General features: G+C 35.3%; 2 protein-coding genes across 3 annotated transcripts; both read right to left on the reverse strand.

The window, feature by feature from the left end:
* Positions 1-16,888: 16,888 nt before the first annotated feature.
* Positions 16,889-19,738, reverse strand: LOC112462582 (UDP-glucuronosyltransferase 2C1-like). 2 transcript variants are annotated; one of them, XM_025028450.1, is made up of 5 exons: positions 18,922-19,738; positions 18,349-18,719; positions 18,018-18,237; positions 17,714-17,933; positions 16,889-17,250 (listed from the first exon to the last, which is right to left on the reverse strand). In XM_025028450.1, exons 1-5 carry the CDS (start codon positions 19,388-19,390, stop codon positions 16,986-16,988), a joined length of 1,545 nt encoding a protein of 514 aa, XP_024884218.1. In that variant the 5' UTR covers positions 19,391-19,738; the 3' UTR covers positions 16,889-16,985. The 2 variants fall into 2 exon arrangements, with proteins under 2 accessions (XP_024884218.1, XP_024884216.1); XM_025028448.1 differs by having other exon boundaries at positions 18,006-18,237.
* A 69-nt stretch (positions 19,739-19,807) lies between these two features.
* On the reverse strand, positions 19,808-22,306 carry LOC112462580 (UDP-glucuronosyltransferase 2B2-like). Its single transcript, XM_025028447.1, has 5 exons — positions 21,760-22,306; positions 21,270-21,640; positions 20,903-21,125; positions 20,393-20,612; positions 19,808-20,255 (listed from the first exon to the last, which is right to left on the reverse strand). The coding sequence occupies exons 1-5, from the start codon at positions 22,265-22,267 to the stop codon at positions 19,979-19,981; spliced, it is 1,599 nt and encodes a 532-aa protein (XP_024884215.1). The 5' UTR covers positions 22,268-22,306; the 3' UTR covers positions 19,808-19,978.
* Positions 22,307-23,439: the final 1,133 nt, after the last annotated feature.

Here is a 23,439-nt window from a genome sequence, read left to right on the forward strand (position 1 = left end):
ATATATATATATATATATGTATATATTATATGAATTCTTAACACCTTTTTACACATACATCCATATTCTTTTGTTTCTTTTATTTTATTTCTTATTTTCTTTTATACTATTTTATTTTATTTGACTCTTTACATGGTGAATATAATTTTATAATATGTTTCCTATATTTATATATAATAAAATCATAGTCCACGTTAAAAAGCATAATACTATTTTATTCACTTTATCATTTTATTCTCTGATAAATTATTTTATAATGCGCGATTTCAGAAATCCGAATTGCATGATGCGGACCACATTCAAATATGCACGTAGATCATTAAGTATAGAAATGTTTGCGCAGGTGCTTGATTAAGTTGATAAAGATAAATTTATCTTGCAAAAATCATGCGGTATATAAAGTTTTATTTTTTTATACTTATTAAAGCAAAATGCAGGCTATAAAAGTAATAGATAAAAATTACTGTATTCTCTTTGATAATATCCATCGCTTTTTATTAAAATATCCCATTGTATATATAACTTATATATTTTTTAAAAATAACCCATTATTATGCTGTAACGAGCTTTCAATTAATTATTAAATTTAATATTTAATAATGATAAATATACATAAATTTTATACATACATTCTCATAAATATACCATATGTTTATATTCCTACCAATTATATTACGTGCTTAATTTTATCGTTAACGTTTATGAGTGAAATATTGTCTCGATTGAAAACGAAATAAGAAAACTCGATTCGAAAAGATTGGTTTAGTTTGATAATTCTCGTAACTGAAATTTTGTGCATTATTGATTGACGACTAATTAATTGGAGACTCGTGATTTTAATTAAAGCTTACCTTTCTATATGTATCTTTCATATCTATTTCAATTAGGCGTTTGGAATTCGAATATGGACAGTGGCGGTTTTCAATATATTGGTTATGAAATTCTAATAATTCCACAGCTTCATTGAGCCAGAAATGTATCATTTTCATATCCATCTATCTTTGGTTCGACAAAATTTTGATCTATCGTCTGTTAATTAATCGTCTATTTATATTGTCCAACGAAATGGTACGAATTTTAATATTCAAGTGCGATATAAATTTCGGTATCGGTTTTATCGAATCTTTAGAAGCAAATATGTACAAAAATTAATGAAATTTAAGATTTAAACTCTTAATTGTCGAGAACTTTCATAAAATATATTTGTTAATTTTTTTCAAAGTTAATCTCTTACATATTTTGTATAGGATAAAAAAGAACACGTGTTTCTAATATACATGTTTTATTAGTCTCTCTTTCTCTCTCGCTCTCTCTCTCTTTCTCTCTCTCTCTCTCTCTCTCTCTCTCTCTTTCTCACTCTCTTTCTCTCTCTCTTGCTTAGATGTATTTTTTTATTATTATTTATGTGACATATTAGTTTTGAGTGTCAATCGTCCCGACAGTCTCTTCGGAAACTGGTAATTGAGTGCAGTTACGCAATAAGTAATTAAGTTTTCGTAATTTTTAGTTCTATATTGATTTTTGTATTGTATTGTGGACAGGAAATTTTTTAAAAACGCATAAAGCACATGGAAATGTATATGAAGAGGATTATAATTCGAGATAATTCATTATATTCGAGATAACGTTGGCGTAGAATTTTATTTCTAACGTTTCGCGAAATTTGCTCTAGCAAAAGAAGGTTTTGCAGTTGGTTCCGCATTGTAGAACTGCGTCCAATTAAAACTTTAATTTCCTGTCCAATCTATCAATATTATCTCATGGATATAGCCGGTGTCTACTTATACGTGATATTTCGAGAATTGTTACGAGGGGTAAAAGAGTGCCGCGCAGCAAGTCGTACTTGCCGACATCGACAGCGACTGCTGTCTGGCGATTAACATATAAATCAAACCTCCGACGGCAGGCTAGCTCCTCCTTCTCGCGCTCGAATTCGCTCCCGGATTCCCCTGTTACCCACGCCGGATGCGTGTGCGCCGCCAGCCACCTTTGTGTACTGTTCCCTCTTCCTCTCTCCTTCTCTCTCTCTCTCTCTCTCTTTCCCGAAGACGCGCTGAAGAGATGTGCGGATGTTGAGAAGCTGAGAGTCATCGAGGATGTATTTTCCGCTCAGCTGAACAATCAGCAACGAACATGGTGTTCGACTGAAAGCGTGTGAGCAAGACGATACTCAGTGCCTGTTTTAGGCCATTCTTTCAAAACAATTAATTATCTCGTGAACTAGGCAAATATGAATTTTCAGCACACAAATATGGAAAGAAATTTTTACATGTGAAGAGCGTGGAATTACATTATCAGTAATTTCATATTCCATGCAGATTTACGCGTCGAATTTGCAGGGAAATACTTGTTTTTGACCATTGTGCAAACTTATGAGAAGTTTGGTCATGCTAACACGAGATACGAGATCTTTACGCAATTCTTTAGATTGATCGATTATCACGAAGCTTTGATAATTAATTTAATATTTTCCTGTATACTGTGTGACACGTATGTGCCGTATGTGCAACTTGACCGGACGTGTTTCCGAGGACTGAAGTTCCACTTAGCGAGAGGTCTACGGGCGTAATTTGAGGAAGGAAACTAACATCCTTGCTTCTCTCCAGTACATCTCGTTCTGAAGCCATGATGAGTAGCCGAGGTGGAACGAGTCCTGGGTGCCGTAAGTCTGCCACGCAGGACTAACGAGACCTGGTCCTGAGAGGATTCCCGGTTTGGACATTCGTACCTACCGTAACGGGTACTTTCTCCTTTACCTGCTCTCCTATTCTTTCTGCTTTCTCCTTTCCTTTGCCTATAATACGAGTGTCGCGCGCGCGCGCACGTCCAAGACGATTACTGCACACTGGGGACGCGCGTTGTAACGGCGTATGCAATTTCCACACTCTCGCTGTTCGCAATTTATCAGCGGTGAGAGTCGACCGCAGAAGCGCGCTGGAAGGTGGAAGATCGAGAAACGAGAATGTATCCCGCCGAGGACATGTGTCTTGTTGTTTCTTCACGCCGAAATAGCGTAGAGAGGGATGAGAATTGGCTGAGGGTACTTACTTTCCCGTGAGATGCGGTCGTTGCGATTCGACGGCGATCGCGAGTGCAGTCCGATGGAGAAAATATTGCGAGATATCTGAAAGATAGTGAAGGCGCGAATCGGGCGCGAAATGAGATAAACGCTTCAGAAACAAGTCTTCGACTGTTGCGCGACGTGGGTTTGTGACTTCGACTTATGCTCGAGGGGCTGGTGCAATTTTTATCGCGAAGCAGGATTATACTGCGGCAACACAACTCGGGTCTGGTTTAGCGACGCACCGACGATACATCTGCGTGCGAGAGCCCGGCGCGTGCCAATTAACAATTAACAATTTTGATAACGAGCTGTAGAATAATTCGAATTAGCTCTAATCGAATAATTCCGCGCTGCGTCGGAATGCACTTTCCGTGCCTATGTACCCTCGTATCCACCCGTTGTCTAGCCGCTTTAAAGCCGCACCTGTACGTACGTCAGCCACATAATTGGCTTTCGCGATCGTGCTGAAGTACTTGAAGGCGCGAGGATTACCGGGAACCTGATTGCGCGAGAGCTTTGTGCGGCAATTTGGATTTTCTCGTCGTTCCCCTGCACCCTTCGCCTTCGTCTTTGCCATCACTATGTCGCCTCTATAAAGCTTGTGCGTCTTGCTTTGCAAGTAGATAGAGATGCGTTCGAAAGAGCAGGAAATCGGCAGACTGAAACTATCTTTCTCGATAGGATACATTGAGCATTACCATCTCTTTTTAGTTCATAATTAATAAGACGAGTATTTAACGGAAGCCGAACTGTCTTTGACATTATTTGATAACGTTTAATAAACCGCAATTACGCTGATCATATAAACGTAAAAATATTAGAGATAAGATAAATATTGCATTTCATTTCTTTTTAAATTATTAAAAAATGTTTTAAATATAAGAAAATGGTAGAAAAACGTGAAAAATCGAATAAAATATGTAAAAACTAGATTTAATTTTTATAACTGTAATGTTATTTAAAATAATGAATCGGTATTACGCAAATGCCACTGCAGTTTAAGCTTTAATTTATTATTTAACGTTCATTCTATTACCTTTACAAAAGGAATTTTTTAACCGACAGCGGAATAAAACGTGAGCTTTGTAACGTATCATCGGAGAACCCATTAAAATTCAGCTATTGTCGCAACTATTAATCGATAAGGTGAGCCGAGTGGACGCTCGTTAGCGCGATCTGCACGGAGACGTAGTTAGGATCGACGATTGTCTGGCGAATGGCCGACAAGACGTAGAAAAGATGACCCCATAACGTGGCCAAACGACTAGGAAAGAGCGTCGGTTTACTCAAATGAGGGTGGGATAGATAGGACGTCGCGCGGGACGCGCGGCATAGAGGCCGGAGTTGTAATTATACCTGCATGCATCGTTCCTACGTGCATTATAAATGGCTGTGCATTATGAATGAACCGCCGGACGAACCCGCCGGATTATCCTCCCGAAAGAATGGTCCTGTTATCCTACGTAAATCATACCCACCGGCGTCGTTTTGCACCACCGGCGATGTTCTAGCAACCGGGGGGATAATTTCAGCATCGGCGAGCGCGCAAATGCGAGTAATAAGCGTCCCGACATTTTCCAAAGTTGATACTCTCTCCGCGACACGGCGATGTTTCCTAATATCTTATACAAAAAAAGCTTCTTTTTCTCTTTCTCTTTTCTTTTTTGAAGAACATTATGAACCATTTGTAAGGGCTTAGAAGGATACGGTATGTGGCAAAAGGAAGAAAAAAGATTCGCGAAACATAAATTTGTCGGGTCTGTATATCATTTTAATGTTAATGACCGACACTATCGTCATATGTAAGTTTTATTAAGGATTTGTGCAAAGGAGAACGGTCAATAAGGCCTGTTTTCGGCCCCCTCCAAAATTGGACCAAAATGGGTGGAATCACTTTCTTAGACCCTTGGAAGTAATTCTCCTTTCTCACGACATATCTGCTTTAACTGTCTGGACGTGAAAGTTCGGTCTGCTAAATCGTACACAGATTGTATATCTTGCAGCGAAGTATGCATGACTTTGTAAATTTATTGTGTGGCTGCATTTAAAGGAAATTAATAGATTTAAATTATTTTGTGAACTATATATCCTGTAATAGTTTGCATTATTTTATATACGGGCTTCTACGATATATAAAAAAAATTGAATTTCGATAAATTAGCGGCTATTTGAAAAACTAGTGCAATTTAATAAATATCCCACAATTGTACTTACAATAACATATTTTAAAAGTTAATTAAAGTCGAAAATTCTAAATGTGAAAATGTCAAGATATAATTTCCGATTATTAGAAACAATTGTGTGACCTCAATGATTTCATATTCAAACTTTTAGATTTAAATTTTTGATGCAATTTCCAAAATGCGATTTTCTAGTATGTTTGTTGCGGAATATTTTATATATTACATATATATATTATAAGAAATTTTTTTCTATCTCTTTCAACTATTTTTAAAAATAAGTTAATATTGTGTTACATATATCTATTACCAGTACCCCTTAAATCACCGAATTTAGATAACATGTGGAAACATGTAATCATAATCCATTTTATCATCGCATGTCATATTAATTTTGATAAAATAGATTTATATATAAATCCATTTCATCAAAATTAATATGAAGATATAAGTAACGGAATATATTTGACGCTAGAGAGCGATTTACATATATTCGGGACAATAGAACGGTGAACTCGCGGCCTTGATGTTTAATTTTGCGGCGTACAGCGGCCTGTTCTTTATCCGAAGTCTGCGCGGCGCGCGCTATCACGCGCGCTATCGTGCGATGATGGAAGTTGAGCCGGTTGGCAGCATCGCGAGCCGGAGTCCGTCTATCGTCGCATTATTCATTCTCTGTGAATAAGTAACGTTTCTCAGATCGCAAGATTAACAATTCAGCCATTTCAGCATATCAAAGCGACGCGCGACAGCGTCGATGATATTCCGCGTTAATTTATTCATTCAAGGTATATAAGGAATTAAAGCGATAGAGGTTAGAAAATTATACTATCGTTTCATTACGATTCATGGATAATCAGCGCGTCAATATGATACCTACAATTAGATTAGAATTTATTTTACATAGCGCTTTTCGCCACTTCAAACATAGATAATTTAATCATTATTGTTGGATAGGAAAAGTGCGGAATAATTCATAAATTAAGCTAAATCGAATGTTTCAAAAGTAACAGAAAATCGTGACTATAGACGTCGTGTCGTGATACATACGTTTGTTAATAATTTCGTGCATTTCGGGAGATTGCGAGTCGTGTACGATTAATATCGGAAATATCACGCAAAATGCCGTCCAATCGTACTTTGATAATTAATTCGCGCGTGATCGTAATTACTTAATCGTGTTTTTGCGAGTGCTGTGTTAACTACAGAGGAAAAATCTCGGGAAAAATCTGAGGGGAGAAGGAGGAAGAAGGTGTTAAGAAGTAAATGTGATTTAATATTTGCATATATTATATGTTACTTACAATATTAATTGTTTAATATTGTTTATTTGAATCATTTATCGATTGATTTAAATAAGAATTAGAAAAAACTACTTTTGAACTACTCGATAATGTTTAATAAACTGCAATTACGCTGATCAAATAGATGTAAAAATATAGAAACCAGAGAAAGTAGGTATATAAATATTATATTTCATCTCACATTTTGCAATTGTATACATTTTAAATGTTTTAAATATAAAAAAAGATACGAAGACATGAAAAATCGAATAAAATATGTATAAAAAGTTAGATTTTATATTAAGTAATCACGCATTCACTTACAAAATTAGATTAATCCATGATAATTAGCTTTCAAACGAGATCAAGTTAATCTCTCTGCGAATTTTTTACGTGAAGATATTGACAATTAAGTATATCGACCTATGATTTTGATCTAGTGGTGGAATAGGCCAACGTAAGCATGTGCGTTTCGTCGGCGACATATCGTGTTTCAAAGCACTTGTACACGTGTTTTCACACCTGTTTTCTAGCGCACCTGTCAAATTACATGCAAGAAATAACGTTACGACAGTCTTTCACGTATGGCGCGTGGAGTTATAGCATTTTAAATTTTTAAAATCTATAACTCCATGAAAAATTGACGTAACAACATGCGACAAAAGTTTATTTTGAATACATGCGATCTTATCATAACACCTATATGTGTATACAATAAAAAACACTGAATTATAAAATATAAGGAATGATCTATATAATTTTTAAAACTATAGAACAGTAGAAAAGAAATAATTGTTAATGTATTCTATTAAAAATAATTAGTTATCAGAGAAATGTTAAGAACCTCTTAAAAAAATATATGAGAAGTGTAAAAAGAAAGATAGCATATTTTTTCATCATCAGAAATAGTATTGTCATGTAAAAAGGATGCTAATCGTCAATGGCATTTAGCGAAAATATCGAGAATTTTAGAGTAATGATAAAAAATGGCGAAATAAACTTAAAATAAAAAATGAATTAAAATAAAAAGCAATAACAAGTATATTTAAAAATAATTGCAACTGTAGGAAATTGGTTGAAGTATACGTGTATCACTAGCAAACACAGTAAATTACATTGAATGTAAAACTGAATAATTAAAAAAATATCAGCGACAGCATAAAAATGCAGCGAGTATGTTTACCTTAATTTTTCATAGCCCATTTATTTATATTTATCGATAAATAAACTTATTATCACTTGAAGCAAGAATGATATGAGATCCAATAAATTTTTCATCGCTGAAAATATTTTATGTAGATTATACTAGTTATTTACTAATATACTTTGAAGTAAAAGTTTGCAATTTTTGTTAGTACATTATTAATATTATAAATTCATAATCACGCGATGGTATACGTGCAATAGGGACATATAAAGTGTCGAAAAGTTCATGGAAATGACGGACATATTATTTCATGGCGTTTTACTTCTCATATAACATTTTAAAATCTTAATGGGGTGCATGTGTGTGTGTATGTGGAGGCATGTAAAGCGTTAAGGGCGGCCGAGCAATGAATTAATTACGTGGGTTAGTCGTTCGCACTCTGAGATAGAATCGTGTGAGAGAAATTCGCGAGCTCGATTTAATATTTCACTCGGAGCCGCGGGGTGCGAATTTCTCGCAAAACCTCCGCATGAAGCCGAAATATACGCTCTGTGTCGCTCTGTGTAATATCGCGTAATATTATTTGTAATAAAATTTAATTAACCGCACACAGAGCTGCGGCGGCCATTAGCACTCGTGACTTCTGCATAATACGGCCCACTAAATTACGGTTGATGCTGCGCGCCACGCGACGTTCGTTCTCTGTCTACGGTAATGCCGCGGAATTGGACACACCGACACACCATCGGCGATCAACATCGCGACAACGTGAACGAGCGACCGCGGCCGCCGTCGCGGTCCTGTCGCATTTTTCAAACTCTGCCAGCCGAAATTTCGAGCCGCGCCGCGGCTCTTGGTGCTAGTGAGCGCGATATATCAATCCGCGTGGCGCGCCGGCACGTCGGTGATGAAACGGCAGGTCGGGTTGTATAAAAATATTGGGTGCAAAGCAATTTGGCGATGGCGCAACCGTACAACTGCTCTGGCTCTGCCACTAGTGACCTATTTCGAGGTCGTGCCGTACGAGAACTAGGATCCCGCAGGGATGACTGATCCACACAGTCATTTGGGCTTAGCGAACCCACGGACCCGAGCCCATCGCATTGCGGATATCCATATACATTTACACGACGCACGATACGCACAAACACACGCAGCCACACACGCACGCACGGACGCACACCTGACCATGTGTACGCACTTCTGTGAACGATAAATGAATAATTGAAAGAAAGTAGAAGCAAAAGGTAATCTAAACAAGAAAAAGAATAAGAATAGTTTGAAGTCTAGATGTATGTGTAGTAAGAAACTTTATTAAATTGAAAACACTATAGGGACTAAAGAAAAAACCAGAAATATAAATTTAGAAAGTAGTCCTTTTGCAGAAATAGAAATTATATAAAATATTTAACATTATAAGCAATATATTCTAAAAATTTCAATGTTAATTTGAAGAACTGGCATCCAATTAATATGCATTTAATGAACAGTATTTAAGATTAAGACTGATACCGCGGCCTACTAAGGATCGTCAACTTCACACATAATATCCGTGCAATGAAATGTTTCATTGAACAATGCTTTAGTTGGTAACTTTAAGCGGTAACTCTCGACGAGCTTGCCGGATGCATAACTTCCCTAACGTGCCGCGATGGAACGCGTCCTGCGGTCGGGTCACCTGTTAAGCACAATGCTTAATCGAGCTCCGTAAGTGATTAGGAAACTCTGAGGGGGAAACCGCCGAAATAATTAACATCCGCGTCTCGGCGCGCGTCGACGGTGTTAGAAACGCTAAACGGCATGTAACGTTATCGAGCGAGTAAACGTGAAACGGACCCGCGGTCCCGCATTAGAGCACGAAAATTCGAGCTCGCCTCCCCTCTCGTCCTTCACCTCTCCTCCCTATCTCACGAGCAATTCCGTCTGCATGTGAGATATCGCGGTCTGCGGTCCAGATCTTAACATATAACTTCCCCATGGAGGTTTGTTAGCCGGCGTTGCGCGCGATATAGCGCTCGAATACGTGTTAAGTATCGCATTCTCGACTGGGTCCGCGTTCTCTCCGTTCGTCTTCGTTCGTTCGACCGACGCGACGGACGGACGGTTGAGGTCAGGGTTAATTGAACTCGGTTAGAATTGGGTTTCACGAGTCGTACTAAGCGTCCTCGTCACAAGGATATTTGTTTCGGTGCATGGCGAACAGTGAATGCCACCGCTTAGAGGATTCGCTAGATTTCCTTTCGATGAGACTCGTGTAATGTAATTGGTGAGAATTGCATTCATTAGCTAATCTAACTTAACAAGAGGCAAACATGGAAATCGATTACTATTATAAAACAATAGGATAACGAGAGGCTATTTGAGTCAGTTAAAGAAAAAAATTGGATAAAAAATTTTCAAGACATCTAAAAATCTTGGAAGCCCGGGGAATCCAAGAATCCTTTTAGGGCAACTGAAACAGGTAGAAATATTAAATCGGCCTTAATAACAAAAGTTAATAAATTAATGAAGAATATAATTGGAGTTCCATAACTCAAAAAGTCCCTCTCTACCTTAAGTGCAGATAAAGTTGTAATCACGAGAATGATTCTAAACTTTTAACGCGCTATTTAAAAGATCAACCGGCTTTCATATTGCGAGAGCACGTATCGCATATACGAGCCGGACGATTGCACGCGCTCAAAAGGTTTAAAATAAGAGTCTCTTTCAACTTTACTCATACTCTGGGCATTTATTTCTACAAAGAGGATAATCCGCCGGATTTCAGTTGGTTATTGCCAACTGTATGTGAAATTTACGATAATCCCTCCTGTTGGCACCAGGGTCTCGTTCTTAACACCAATTTAATGCTACCTCTTTTATCGTTACCCGCCACGTTAAATCCACGCATCTATAAATTATGCTTTTTTTAGTATTTTGTTGCGTTTGTTCTCGAAGAAATACGAGATGACGGATCCAATATGGCAGACAAAAATGCAAAAATATAGTCGGATTTGCATGAAAATTGCTTCGTGGAGGGTCCAACAGCAAAAGGGTTAAACGCGATGAAAATCGCGGCTGTGATTGTACATGCAAATACCTTCGTCATTCGAATACGGTTATTATAAAGGCGGAAAGATGTTGCATATGGATTGGAATCATCAACCCAATTTCCGATACCAAATACCTAACCGTTCTGTTGGAAGCAGCGAAGAGGGATATGAAAACGCGAGTAATGGCGATCGAATGATATTCGCAACAATCGTTAGCTCGCCAGTACCTTCGATTATTATTTTACATATCTTCCTATCTATTATTATTCCATGCAGATGCGATTTTTAGCGAAGCTAAATTCAATCGCGGTTCGTATTTCTCTACCATAAATTCGCCCATGTGTATTGTTGTATATCAGGAATTCGAGACAGAATAATATTGAAAAAAGGGAATCAAGATGAGGTAAAATCGGAAACTGCGAAAAGGTGGATTTTTTCGGTGCGTACCTTTTTCAAATTTTATGGAATAACCTATGTATATATATTTAGAATTTATTTATCTGTAAGTATAATTTATCGTAACGTAATGATGGTCTCTTATTGTTATTAACAATTTATCGAAAAATATTTATCAGTCGTCTATCAAAATTTTAGGAAAAATTTCGATACCGTGAATAACACTTAATAACATATTATGATTAACGTATTTTCAAGTATGCATATAAATCCACATTAAACAGATGCAATAGATTATTAAACAAGAGATAAGAGCGTTAGAAAATGTTGCTATTACGAAGCGTAGCAAGGGCGCGCAACATTTCTTCTTCGTATATATCGCGATATATTTATTGCACGGAATACGTGCTCACGTTTAAGCGAGGCTGCTACTGGATAATGAACGTCCCAAAACGTCCCAAATTCCGGATGCGGGACGAACACTATTTCCGCCACGGGAGCAACAATTTCGTGCGGTTTTATATCACTCGCCCCCGGAGTCAGCGCTGTGCTCGTGTATCGTCTTCAACGTGTGCCACATGTTGAAAAGTGCATACGTTCGACCGTCGCATCACGTACGGTTTACGTGACAGGCCGCGTCGTTCGTTCCGCATTTGTTGCTCCTCGCGAAATTTCTTTTGTCGCTTGCAAAAAACGTAAAAAAAAAAAAAAACAGCTTTGTGAAACGTGATGCGTATTGCGTATTATCTTGTTAATTTCGGACGTCAAAATGTAAAAGTAATTTAACGACGACGCGGCAATTTTCATTATAAAGAGTTTCGAATGTAATACTTGAACAATACTGCGCTGTGCAAATCAATTAATTATTACTTAAATTACTATTTTGTATCAAAGTGAGCACTATGTTACAAGATACATTTTCGCTACTCGCATTTCGTCGGCGCTGAGCTCTTAAATTTTCACCCGGTTCGCATTTTTGGGCTTTCCATTTCGATGACAGGCCAGCCGCGCAAATTAAAAGCGCAGCGTGGGCTCGCCGCGGGCAAACAATTTACCGTGGTCGCGACGAAATATTTGCTTCCTCATAAACAAACCTGGTGATCCAATTTGTGCGGGATGCATTTAGTTGGTTTCAGCGCATCGCGTAAGTTGTCGATACGTTATAGCAGTGAACGTTAATGAATCATTAAAAAAAGACTAAAAAGATCTGCAGTTACAATTTCTCACGAATTTTATTATTGTCAGCATACAATTTTTATTTGTTACAGTCGCAAATAGAAAAAATACACTTTATTTATAAAATGAATATGCATTTAGTGTTAACGTAATATTAATACATCAGTATTAACTCTTAGCATTAAATTGAATTAAATTTATTGGAACATTGCGTGAAGAATCTATAAATACTTGATGGAATATCCTGCTTATAAACTAAATATTTTTATCACATACACAAACCTTCAGTTCCTCATGGCAATGAGAATCTTTATATTAAATGCCATTATTGAGAAATTGTTATTATTTAATAAAGGCGCTTTTATCTCAATATACGAGGAATCACTTTAACAGTTAACGTCAGAGAGAATTTTCCGTTGATTTTATATCGTTTGGTTTTGATTAAAGTTTCTATCTTGTGCTTACGCATAATACGTCCGTACATACATAGAACATAAAAACAGCGCAACATATATTTCTTTACGATCGATTTGACAAAGGAATCAGTAAGTCGCAAGACAAAACGAGTTCGTAGATCCGAAAAAGTCTGTTGACACATCGGCTGAGCGCCGATCATGCCGCAGCCGTTACAATGCAATGCTATGTATCGGGTATCCGCGAATCATGCGATACGTACACCTTACGTGTAACGCATCACGCGCCACGCATACGCCACATAGATTACCACGTTACGACCAGCCGATAGGACTCTAAGCGAGATAGGCAACTGAGCCTCGAGCGTGCGTCACGAGGCGACACATTCTCGACATATCTTAGAATTCGACAACAAATGTAAACTATCAAAATCTAGGTACGTATAATTACATGTAATTTAGTTTTTTACGTTGTTATTTTTTCGAAGCATATAAGGTTGACACGTTTGTTGATTTTATCAGAACGCTCACCATTTCGAAGAAAACGTGTCCTCTGGTATACAAGCTGGATGGTTGTGTCAAACAAATAAAAGCTTTCATTGGATATTTTTATAATAAAAAGAAAAAAAGGACGCAGAGTGACTGAAATATATTCTTAGTTAGATATATTTTTAAATTTTCTTGTGTCAGGCATTTATATATCCTTTGCAGGAGATTTTACACTTCCTAAAATATCTTTAGTCTACAGCATCTTATATTAATGCTCAATGTTAGTTCGAGATAATCCAATAATTTGAGGAATTTTATTTTTAAGCCATTACTTATGGTATATTAAGGAATTTAATAATTGACCGCGACTACTGAAATAACCCACACGAATCGATGTTTAATTTATGTGCGACTTTACTCGGCTCGCGGCTGCCTACTTGAATCGTTAATATCCATCGGCTCTAATTCAACTCAACGGAGTTGCGCGAGTTTCTTGTCTTTGTTCCCTTGCTGCGCGGCGCGCGATGGTTTAGTGATTGTGATGAGAACGCGTCCCGGCGTAACGGTAGAGACAGTCGGAAAGACAGGCACTTCCCTACCAGATCTTACCACCTTGCATAATGCATCGCACGACGCCACTAAGTCAAAGGGGAAACTTCCCTGACGTGAAACGCCAGGGACACACACGTCCCTTTTCCACTCCTCTCTTCCTTCCTTATTGTTCAGCAGCCCGGTTGCAAATCCCTCTATTGGGTTTCGACCTGTTTCATTCTCCCTCGACTGTTTCTATCTCTCACTATGCATCAATTTCATTGTTCGTTAATTGCTGAAATATTTATTGATCCGTCGCCGCCTGTCACGGATTTTATAGATAGACGTACGTGAAATTATGACCGATGCGACATGGCAATCCGTATATAGTGAGTGAACTGTCTGGTTATTGAAACGAACGCGTTTGAGCTCTTGTACCGTGAATATAAGAATAAAAAATGGTTAATGGTCGAATGTTGGTTTATGCGTAAAAATTTCCTCCATATCGTCAACTGGGGCATAAAAGCCCGTAGGAATTTCTCATGCAAAGATAATTGACATTTTAATCAAATTGTTATACGCATTAGCGCGATCGAACGTGCGTGATTTTCGTTCGCTTCGAATTTGCCTGCGTTGAGTTCCACAGAGGAACACGGTGCGGTACGTTAATTCCAAAATCCTGTGAAGCGCACTTCGACCATCGTCATCTTGTATGTATCACGTCGTAGTTGCGTAGACGCTACGTGCGCGGACGGTGGTATAGTAATCTACTTCACGCGAAGTTTCTGCCGAGCTCGAGTTAAGTCGGCCGCGTCGAGTAAGCCCCCGGTGTTACCACGGCTGATGAGTCCGGGACACTTTGGGGGTACGGTTACCGAAAGACGACACGTTCTCGTCGCATCACGATAGAAAGTCACTTCGCCGACTTCGGTACGGCGTATCCGGCGACCGCTTTCTTGATACCGACTTTCGAGGTTCCGATCGTATCGCCGACAGTGTCGGATTCACTTCGTTTGCCGCGCAAAACTGATTTTCTGTTTGTTTTAACAAAAAGTTGATTTTAAGCTGGGCACACTTCACTTTTTATAAATTTGTATCTTATAAATTTATACAATTTTATTATACTTCCGCAAATCTATTATAAAATCTTATAATAGATAATAAGAGATAAGTCTATGATTGATGCGACGTTATAAAAAACAAGAAAATAACGTAAATTAAGAATGATAGTTTTGTTGAAAATTAAATAATAGTTTTCTGAAAACTTTAAACTTACGATTTTGGAACTATATGTTTTAAATGACAATGAATTATATATTGTTACTGGTGCGACAGTTATAAAATTAGGATCATTGAAGATTTTATTTAGAAAGTATTTTGCATTAATTATGTTTTATGAGTATGAGTTTTAGATTATATAACAGATAATCTGCTATATATATTTAATATGTATGTCTATACGTAACATTAACACAGAGCTGAATTAGCTAACTCTAGCGTACTTTGATGTTCTAAATTTTACATGCATTACGAAGAGCGATAATCATATAACTTTGTGTCATACCACTAGTTAACTTAGAAGGCTTAGAACTGAGGGGAGTATGTACTTCGTGAATGCGCTTATTCGGTACTATATAATGAACTTTCAGTGGTCACAGTTTAACGTTAATGGTATCTTATACACTTACACAATAAAACTTAAACGCTGCCACTGTATTAGTCAAAATCTTTGCATATTTATATTATTTATAACTAAAATTTGCTTTCCTAAAAGGTTTTTAGTCTATAGAAATGTCTCGTAATACCTTGTAATGTGCCGTATCGCATATTGCTATTGTATGCATAGCAATAACAGAATCTATTTCCAATCTCAAGAGCATTAAATCAGTGTTCCAAAACATATTTGTATATCGTCGGTTGTATTATATCGAACAATACACTACTATCAACATATAATATTTTTAAATTCGAGATTAAAACAAATTCTTCTTTTATTAAATGGTTTAACAACTCAAAAACAAACGTGTTTTTTAAACATTAAATCGAGTTCAGTCATATATACACATAAACTATTGTATCGAATCCTAATCTTCTAAAAATAGCTAAAATCGATTTTTTTCTATGACATTCTTTATTGATGTGAAAATCATGGAGCGTCGTTGGTCTATTTAAAAAGTTAGATGTATTAGTACATTTTCAGAAGGACAGAGAGAGAGAGAGAGAGAGAGAGAGAGAGAGGAGGGAGGGAGGGAGAGAAAGAGTACGAAGACATATAAATTTATAAACATCACTTTATACTCAGTACTTTGCACACATATAATTGTAATTTAAATAATTCAATTCTGAAGGACATAAGTGCAATTAACGAACATTATAATATGAATGTTAATGTCAGTTATAATAATTAGTTGAATATTTTTACGATAAGTCTGTTTAAATTATATTGTATAATTATGGCTCGTAGTAATCTTTCCAAGGACACTAGCACATATATACATACATTTAATTTTATTTTTTAATTCTAATATTATTGAGAAAGGGAAAACTAACAATATTTACTACAATATTTTTATTTTTTCCACTCTTTTCTTCTTTATTTATAATTGCTACAGATTTTAAAATTGAATAAAGTATAACTAAAGAACTTTCTAACTTCAAAAATTCGTCTGTGAAAAAGTTAAATAGAGAAATCGGGAGTGATGATATTGATATCTCGACGGCATCTAGTATAAAAGCATGTTATCAAATTGCATTAAATAACTTTACTGATCGATTTCAATTTAATTATTATATGCATCATATTAAATCTGGTAATTGGAGACATATACTCAAGATAATTATATGTATAATTAAAATTTTTATTATTAGAACAATTAACTGATAGATACGTGGACACATGTACGTAATATTGTTGCAATAGCATATTGTCGTGTAGTATTTTAAATGCAAAATGATTTAATATCGCGTAATATTATAAAATAATTACTAATTTATTAATATCATTTTAGAATAATTGCAAAGATTTCTTTATTTTTGATTTTTAAAGATAGTATTGCTAATTTAATCAAACTTTGAATAACAGAAAGAATATAAAAGTAAATGAAAATTAGGACAATTAGTTAAATTAATTGGATATAAGCTACTTAATATTTTTTAATAAAATTTTCATTTCTGATTTACATGGAATAAAAATGTTGCTTACGTATTACGATAATATTTTTATTACGAAAAATTAATTTAAGATTTAACGATTTAGTAACGGCAAGAAAGTATCTTAAACAATATTGTTTAAGGTAAAACGTATAATTTGGATAATAGTTAGTGCTATTACGCATTCGATTATAAATAATGCCGTGGCGAGCAACGCAATAATATCTATATCGTAACGTTGATACCATGGTTTATCGCTGTCACTAAATCGAAGATGATTTACCCCTTTGTGACGCATCACGAATTCTACCCACCATATTAAATTTTCAGTGCTGTTATATGGTTGATTCTTGAAGAGAGAACTTAGGTACATCATCTTTTCTTTGTAACTACAAAGTAAATTAATAAATTCTCAATTTAACTGTATCAATAGTTAAAGAAAAACTTATTAATTTTTTAAGTATTATATAACAAAAACTGATCATAATATAACTTATATTAGTGTATATCTATTACATATTGACTTCTAAGAGAATTTTATATAAATGGAACAATTAAGATGTAAAAAAGAATTCAGAATTATTTCACCAAATTTGTTGTAAAATATTTGTTATACATCACAACTTTTAAATATAATATTACAGTATAAATGTGAATTGTCAATAAGAGATTACTGGTAATTCGTTTATATTGTAATATCATCTTCGAACATTATATCGATCCAGATACTAGTTTATAAACTAGTTTGTCAGTCATATATAATTGACGAAACCTAGATGGAAATTTGCATGTCAAGCATTTATGACTGACATCCAAATTTCAGGTAATCAACGTATTATATGCACATAATACCTTTTATCATTGAGGATTTGATAAATAGCACTATCAAGACGTTCCTTGGTTAATTCGTTAAATTTAATATATATTGCCGCACCCAACGAGACCAATCGTCGAACTCGATTTTCTTGTTCGGACATAGTCGGAATTCCTAAGATTGGAACCGCGTAATGGACAGCTTCTTCAGTACTTTGGGCCCCTCCTTGATAAATAAACAGCTTGATGTTCGGATGAGCTGCACGAACGAGATAATTAACGCTGCGCATCGTGTAAATGGACTATCGATCGCGGAATAATGACTTCACACTTTTAATTTTACCGAGTACGCCTTGCTGCAAAAACCATTCTGAGATAAATGCATTATCGAGCTTTTCCGGCAACTCGCAGTCGAATTTCCAAACTATTTTATAAGGTAACTTCGAAAACACTTCAACAATGTTCTTCAGCGTTTCTTTCGGTAAATCATGGCAAGTGGTAATAGTTCCAAAGCTCACGTAAATAAATCCTTCCATCGCGTCATCTAGGAATTGTCCTAAGTCCTTGTCATTGATTTAAGTTTATTACTCATGTTTATTAAGAAATAATGGAAGTAGGTAATAAGCAAATAGCTCGACGATATCTCAGAAGAATAATTGTTAATGATTACATACTTTTGGTAAAGATGGTGGTGTTTTTTGTATATGGATACCGTTAAAAAATATTGCGTTTGGCTGTTCGGGTCTGGGGTATGCAAGTATCGGGTTCTCATTGACTAACATCACACTCATGTTCTTCATTATGTCGACGATGTATGGTATATCGTTTCCGAGATATTTTTTAACGATTTCCTGCTCCACTGTTATGTAATTATTAATCCAATAATGAATAAGGCACCACGTGTCGATAAAGTTCCACAGTCTTTGCCAAATCGACGGATTTTCTTCAGGTAGTATATTAAATTCCCAGTTTGAAGGATGCGATGGATATATAGAACTACCAAAAATATATCGATGGTAATTGTGTATGTTCACAGATATAATTCCTAAGATATATATAATGTCACGGATTAATCGATATCAATCTTTTTTTTCATTACACATTTTGAGTATTCTTGTTTTAAGAGAAAAAGTCAATATTTTTACGCTTATGACGAGCAATGCATCTTTAAAATATTGACCATTTCTTGTATAATACATGTCATTTGCGAGATAACTTGTATATATTATTTGCAGAAATCATCTTACCTATAAGAGGAGCGTTAAATCTATACGCCATAGTAGATAGTGACATACAACCTAGTGATTCTAGAATAACCGCGTCGAACTTCTCATTGCTATCGTGTCTGTAGAGTTCTTTAAATTTTAGGTCTTCAAATATTTTTATGCTTACTTGATGTGATAACTTCCAAAAGAATTTGAGGAATTCGATCATCGGCAGTTGTGATACTAAATAGTAGTATTTGTTTATTTCATGTAAATCCAAACCAATTTCTGTATAATTTTTTAATGTCGAATCTTTTATTGGTTGTGGAGTTATCACGGTTAGTTCATGTCCACGTTTATTTAAGGCTAAGCACAACGCTCGGAAAACTACATGATGACTATAAAAAGGTGCAGGCGTAATCACGAGTATTCTTTCGGCATTCGTTATATCGTTTGCCAGTAGAAACCACAAAGATAATACGATAAACATTTTATAAATAACTTTCCACATTTTGCCACGGTCGTGAATGCTTTTCTAAAGTAGATTGTAGTATACTTTTGAAATTTATACGAGTTACTGGTATAAATATGTTGCTTAATGGCCATTATCAAGACTCAAAAGTTAGTTTTCAAGGCTTCCCCACCCAGATACTTCATAATTCTTTCATTATGCCATTCTTACTGACATAAATATAAAAAATTCATTGTATATTATCAGACATAATGTATATTATTTAAATGTATATATATAATATATATAGTATGTGCTTATATAAGACGCTGATAAATGTGATACAAAAAATAATTTAATTAAGATTTTATACTATCTTTTTAAACAGATTTGTTGTGTTAAAAAATAATTAAAAGACAAATTTTTTCTCTACGTTATTAACTTTATATATATATAAAAGAACATCCTATTTCAATTACAGCTTTTATTTAAAATATCATATATAATATAATTTAATATGATCTTAGAAGCTATACATGAAGACAGAAATCTTTAAGATAATTTACTGAAATTATTATTAGTATATGGAAACTAATGCATTTTTGGTTTAGTATAATAACATTAATATATTTTAATACTAAGAACTCTCTACCACAGCGAGTTCGATAATAATCGTAAATGAAATCGAAAAATCTGAAGTAGTGCCCATATAGAAATAAGGGATGCAATAAATAATACTATGGCGAGAAATCCGATGATGTCCCAGTCGTATCGTTGATACCACGGCTCATCGCCAAGACTATTTCGCAAGAAAGGTGTCCCATTTAGACGTATCACGTACTCAATCCACTGTACCGCATTTTGAAGACTGTCATACGGTGAATCCTTAAAGAGTTTACTCAGATGTTCCATTTGATTTTTGTACCTGAAAACAAAGAATAATGTTCTTACACATTTTAAGGCATAATAAAACTCTTATTTTTATATTACATCTATCAACATGTAATATAAGAAGGATAAAGTTATTTATTAATCTATGATTTAGACGGCATAATACAGTACCTCTTGTTGCTTATAACTTCATGTATACTGGCCATAATGCTTTTATTCGAAAGATTATCAATATGAAGTTGAATTCCAACACCTAGTCTTACTATATTTTGCACTTGATATATTTGATCCCATATAATGGGAAATCCTATTAATGGAATCCCGTAATAAATAGCTTCTTCAGTACTCTGTTGACCGCCTTGGTAAATAAATAGCTTGATATTTGGATGAGCTGTGAGCGAAAAAATTAGCACAAACTTCAGAGATTACTAATTCTAAGATAGAAATACAGAAATGGTTGAATTTAACCTTTAAATGCGCAATTTTTCGTAACATTCTAAGTATTTTTTCCTTTCTGCTAGGAAGGCCAAAGAAGGCCCTTAGAGATGTGCAAAGCAGCGCGTTTTCAGATCAAACTTCATAAGGGAGAGTACACGAAGCATCGAAAAGTTGCTTAAGTTGCTTTACATACATGCAAAGCTGCGCACTTAAAGGTTAAGACATTTGCACCCGTGATGTTACCGAGAATGCTTTGCTGAGGGAGCCAATTTAATGCCAGGATATTTTTAAATTTCTTGGGTAATAGATCAGGGTTAAATTTCCAAATAAATTTATACGGCAAAGCTGAGAATGCTTCAACGAAAGCTTCAAGCGCATTGTTTGGTAGGTCCTCCCATCTAACATTAGTTCCAAGACTGACGTAAATAAATCCTTCCTTCGCGTCGTCAAGGAATTGTTTTACATTCTATCGAATATAACGAGACTAATGGTTATGTAAATGCATAACACGGCACTATATATATAATAAAAATATATATAATAAATTTCATTTAAAGAGATCGGAAAAATAACATATACATATACATATATATATGTGTGTTATATATACTTCTGGCAGAGTATCTGGTGCTTTTGCAATATGAAAACCATGATAAAATATGACATTTGGTTGTTCGGGTTTGCCATGTAAAAACGTTGGATGTTTGTTTACAAGGTATATGCTCATGTTTCTCGTTATGTCGTCGATATGCGGCAGATCTTGTCCTAAGTACTCTTTCGCGATCGCATCCTCTATAACAGTATGTTCGTTCGCCCAGAAATACATCTGCCTCCACACTTCATAAAAGTTGACGAGTCTCCTCCAAAATGACATGTTTTTTTCAACTGGCGTATTGGTTTGCCAATTAGAAATATGCGATGGGAGAAGCAAAGATCCAAACGTATAGCGCAAATGATTGAATACGTCCGTGCTTGAAATACCTACGTGTCAGGTCACTTTTTATTGCCTCATGATATGCGGTTATAAAACGAGTAATTGTTCAAAACCAAATGTATTATAATCTAATTTATTAATTATATTAATATTGTCTTTTTGTTACCTATGAGAGGAGCGTTAAATCTGTATGCGAAAGCATTCATCGAAACTGTGGGACCCTGCGCTACAATAACTGCGTCAAAATGTTCGTTGCTACCAGGTGCATATAATTTTTTCATCTCTGGTTTTTTAAAAACTTCACGATTCAAGATGTGTAACGCAGCCCATACCATTCTTCGTTCTACTTCTAGAAGCTGTAACTTAAGGCTCGCCGTAGTAACGCTAGCATACGGTAGAAGCGTTTTATATTCGGGAAAATTATGATTATAAAAGTATTTTAAATCAATTTCTGTATAATTTGTTAAAGAAGAATTGTTTATAGGATCTGTGGTGACCGACACAATTTCATGACCTCGTCTGTGTAATTCTAACCATAAAGCGCGATAAGATATTTGATGGCTGTACGATGGAAAATTTGATATAGCTAGTATCCGTTTGGCACATATCACATTATACTGCACTATCACACACAAAAATGCAATTATGAAGGCTATACACGTTTTTGTCCACATTCTTCCAACGATCTCAGCCAATTGTACTGTCAAGGATGTATCAATGCGCTTATATTAACTATGCAACAGGCTATAATAGTATTCATGACAAAATAGTACAATACGAACTGTTTGAAATGCGCATAGAATGTACTTTTAAACAACGTAATTATCTAGTAATACATTAAGCATTGAATGATTAGTCAAATAGTGTGCAAATAGTGTTTGGCAAGCAACTTCGGCTTTATTTCTTTAAGTTTTAAATCTAAAGAGATTAGATACAATTTAAAAATTTTTTTCAATATCTCGATTAATATTGCGCACAGTTATCATATTATTACAGCTTGCATCTCGATTAATTATTTAGCTTAGCAATAATAAAATTTCAAACTTACAAGTTCGCATTATTGTAGTCGAGATATCGATTACAATATACAACATATATGTTTAGTTATTTATTATCATTAATATTTATTTTTGATTCGTGATAAAATTTATGCGATCGAACAACGATGTCGCAGTGATTAATGCGATTGCTGGCTCTTTACGACGTAAGTACCGTCGTGCAGGATATAAAATCGTTAAAATGGACGTGTGGACATTCTCATAAATCTGTCGTCCATAAATCCTGTTGAAATATATTTAAAAGCATGCTGTCCCCGATAACACAGGCGGCGATAAGTTTTCTCAGGTCGCTCGTTTCTTCATCTCTTGTTTCCGTATCGACTAAAGAGACCGTGTATCTTAATAAATTACGCATTAGCTGCCAGCGCTCCGACACAACGAACATCGTGTTTTTTTAATTTGAAAAGTTTCACGATTTTACACATTATTTATGTAGACGTATCACGAGAGAAAATCGAACTTTCATCCGCTAGATTGTACCGGCGTTATTTGCCCGTCCGAAAATGAGATACCGGATTTTTACATGTCTGAAATCCAAATATCAGTTTCATATTTGTTCGAAAAAGTTTACCGATGACGGAAAGCCGATATTAATTTTTAATAGACATGCTATTGCGCTTATTATGCGTTTAATGATAATAGAAATTTTATACAGGTATTATATCTTTCACATAAAAATTATCTGGATATTTATTAATGTCCAGAGAATTTAAACAATTATATTCCGACAGAATATGATAAATGTTTTAATAAGTTATTAATCCAAATGATAAATGTTTTAATAAGTT

This window comes from Temnothorax curvispinosus, unplaced genomic scaffold (genome assembly GCF_003070985.1).
Source record: "Temnothorax curvispinosus isolate PA1 unplaced genomic scaffold, ASM307098v1 QBEX01012529.1, whole genome shotgun sequence".
NCBI lineage: Eukaryota > Metazoa > Arthropoda > Insecta > Hymenoptera > Formicidae > Temnothorax > Temnothorax curvispinosus.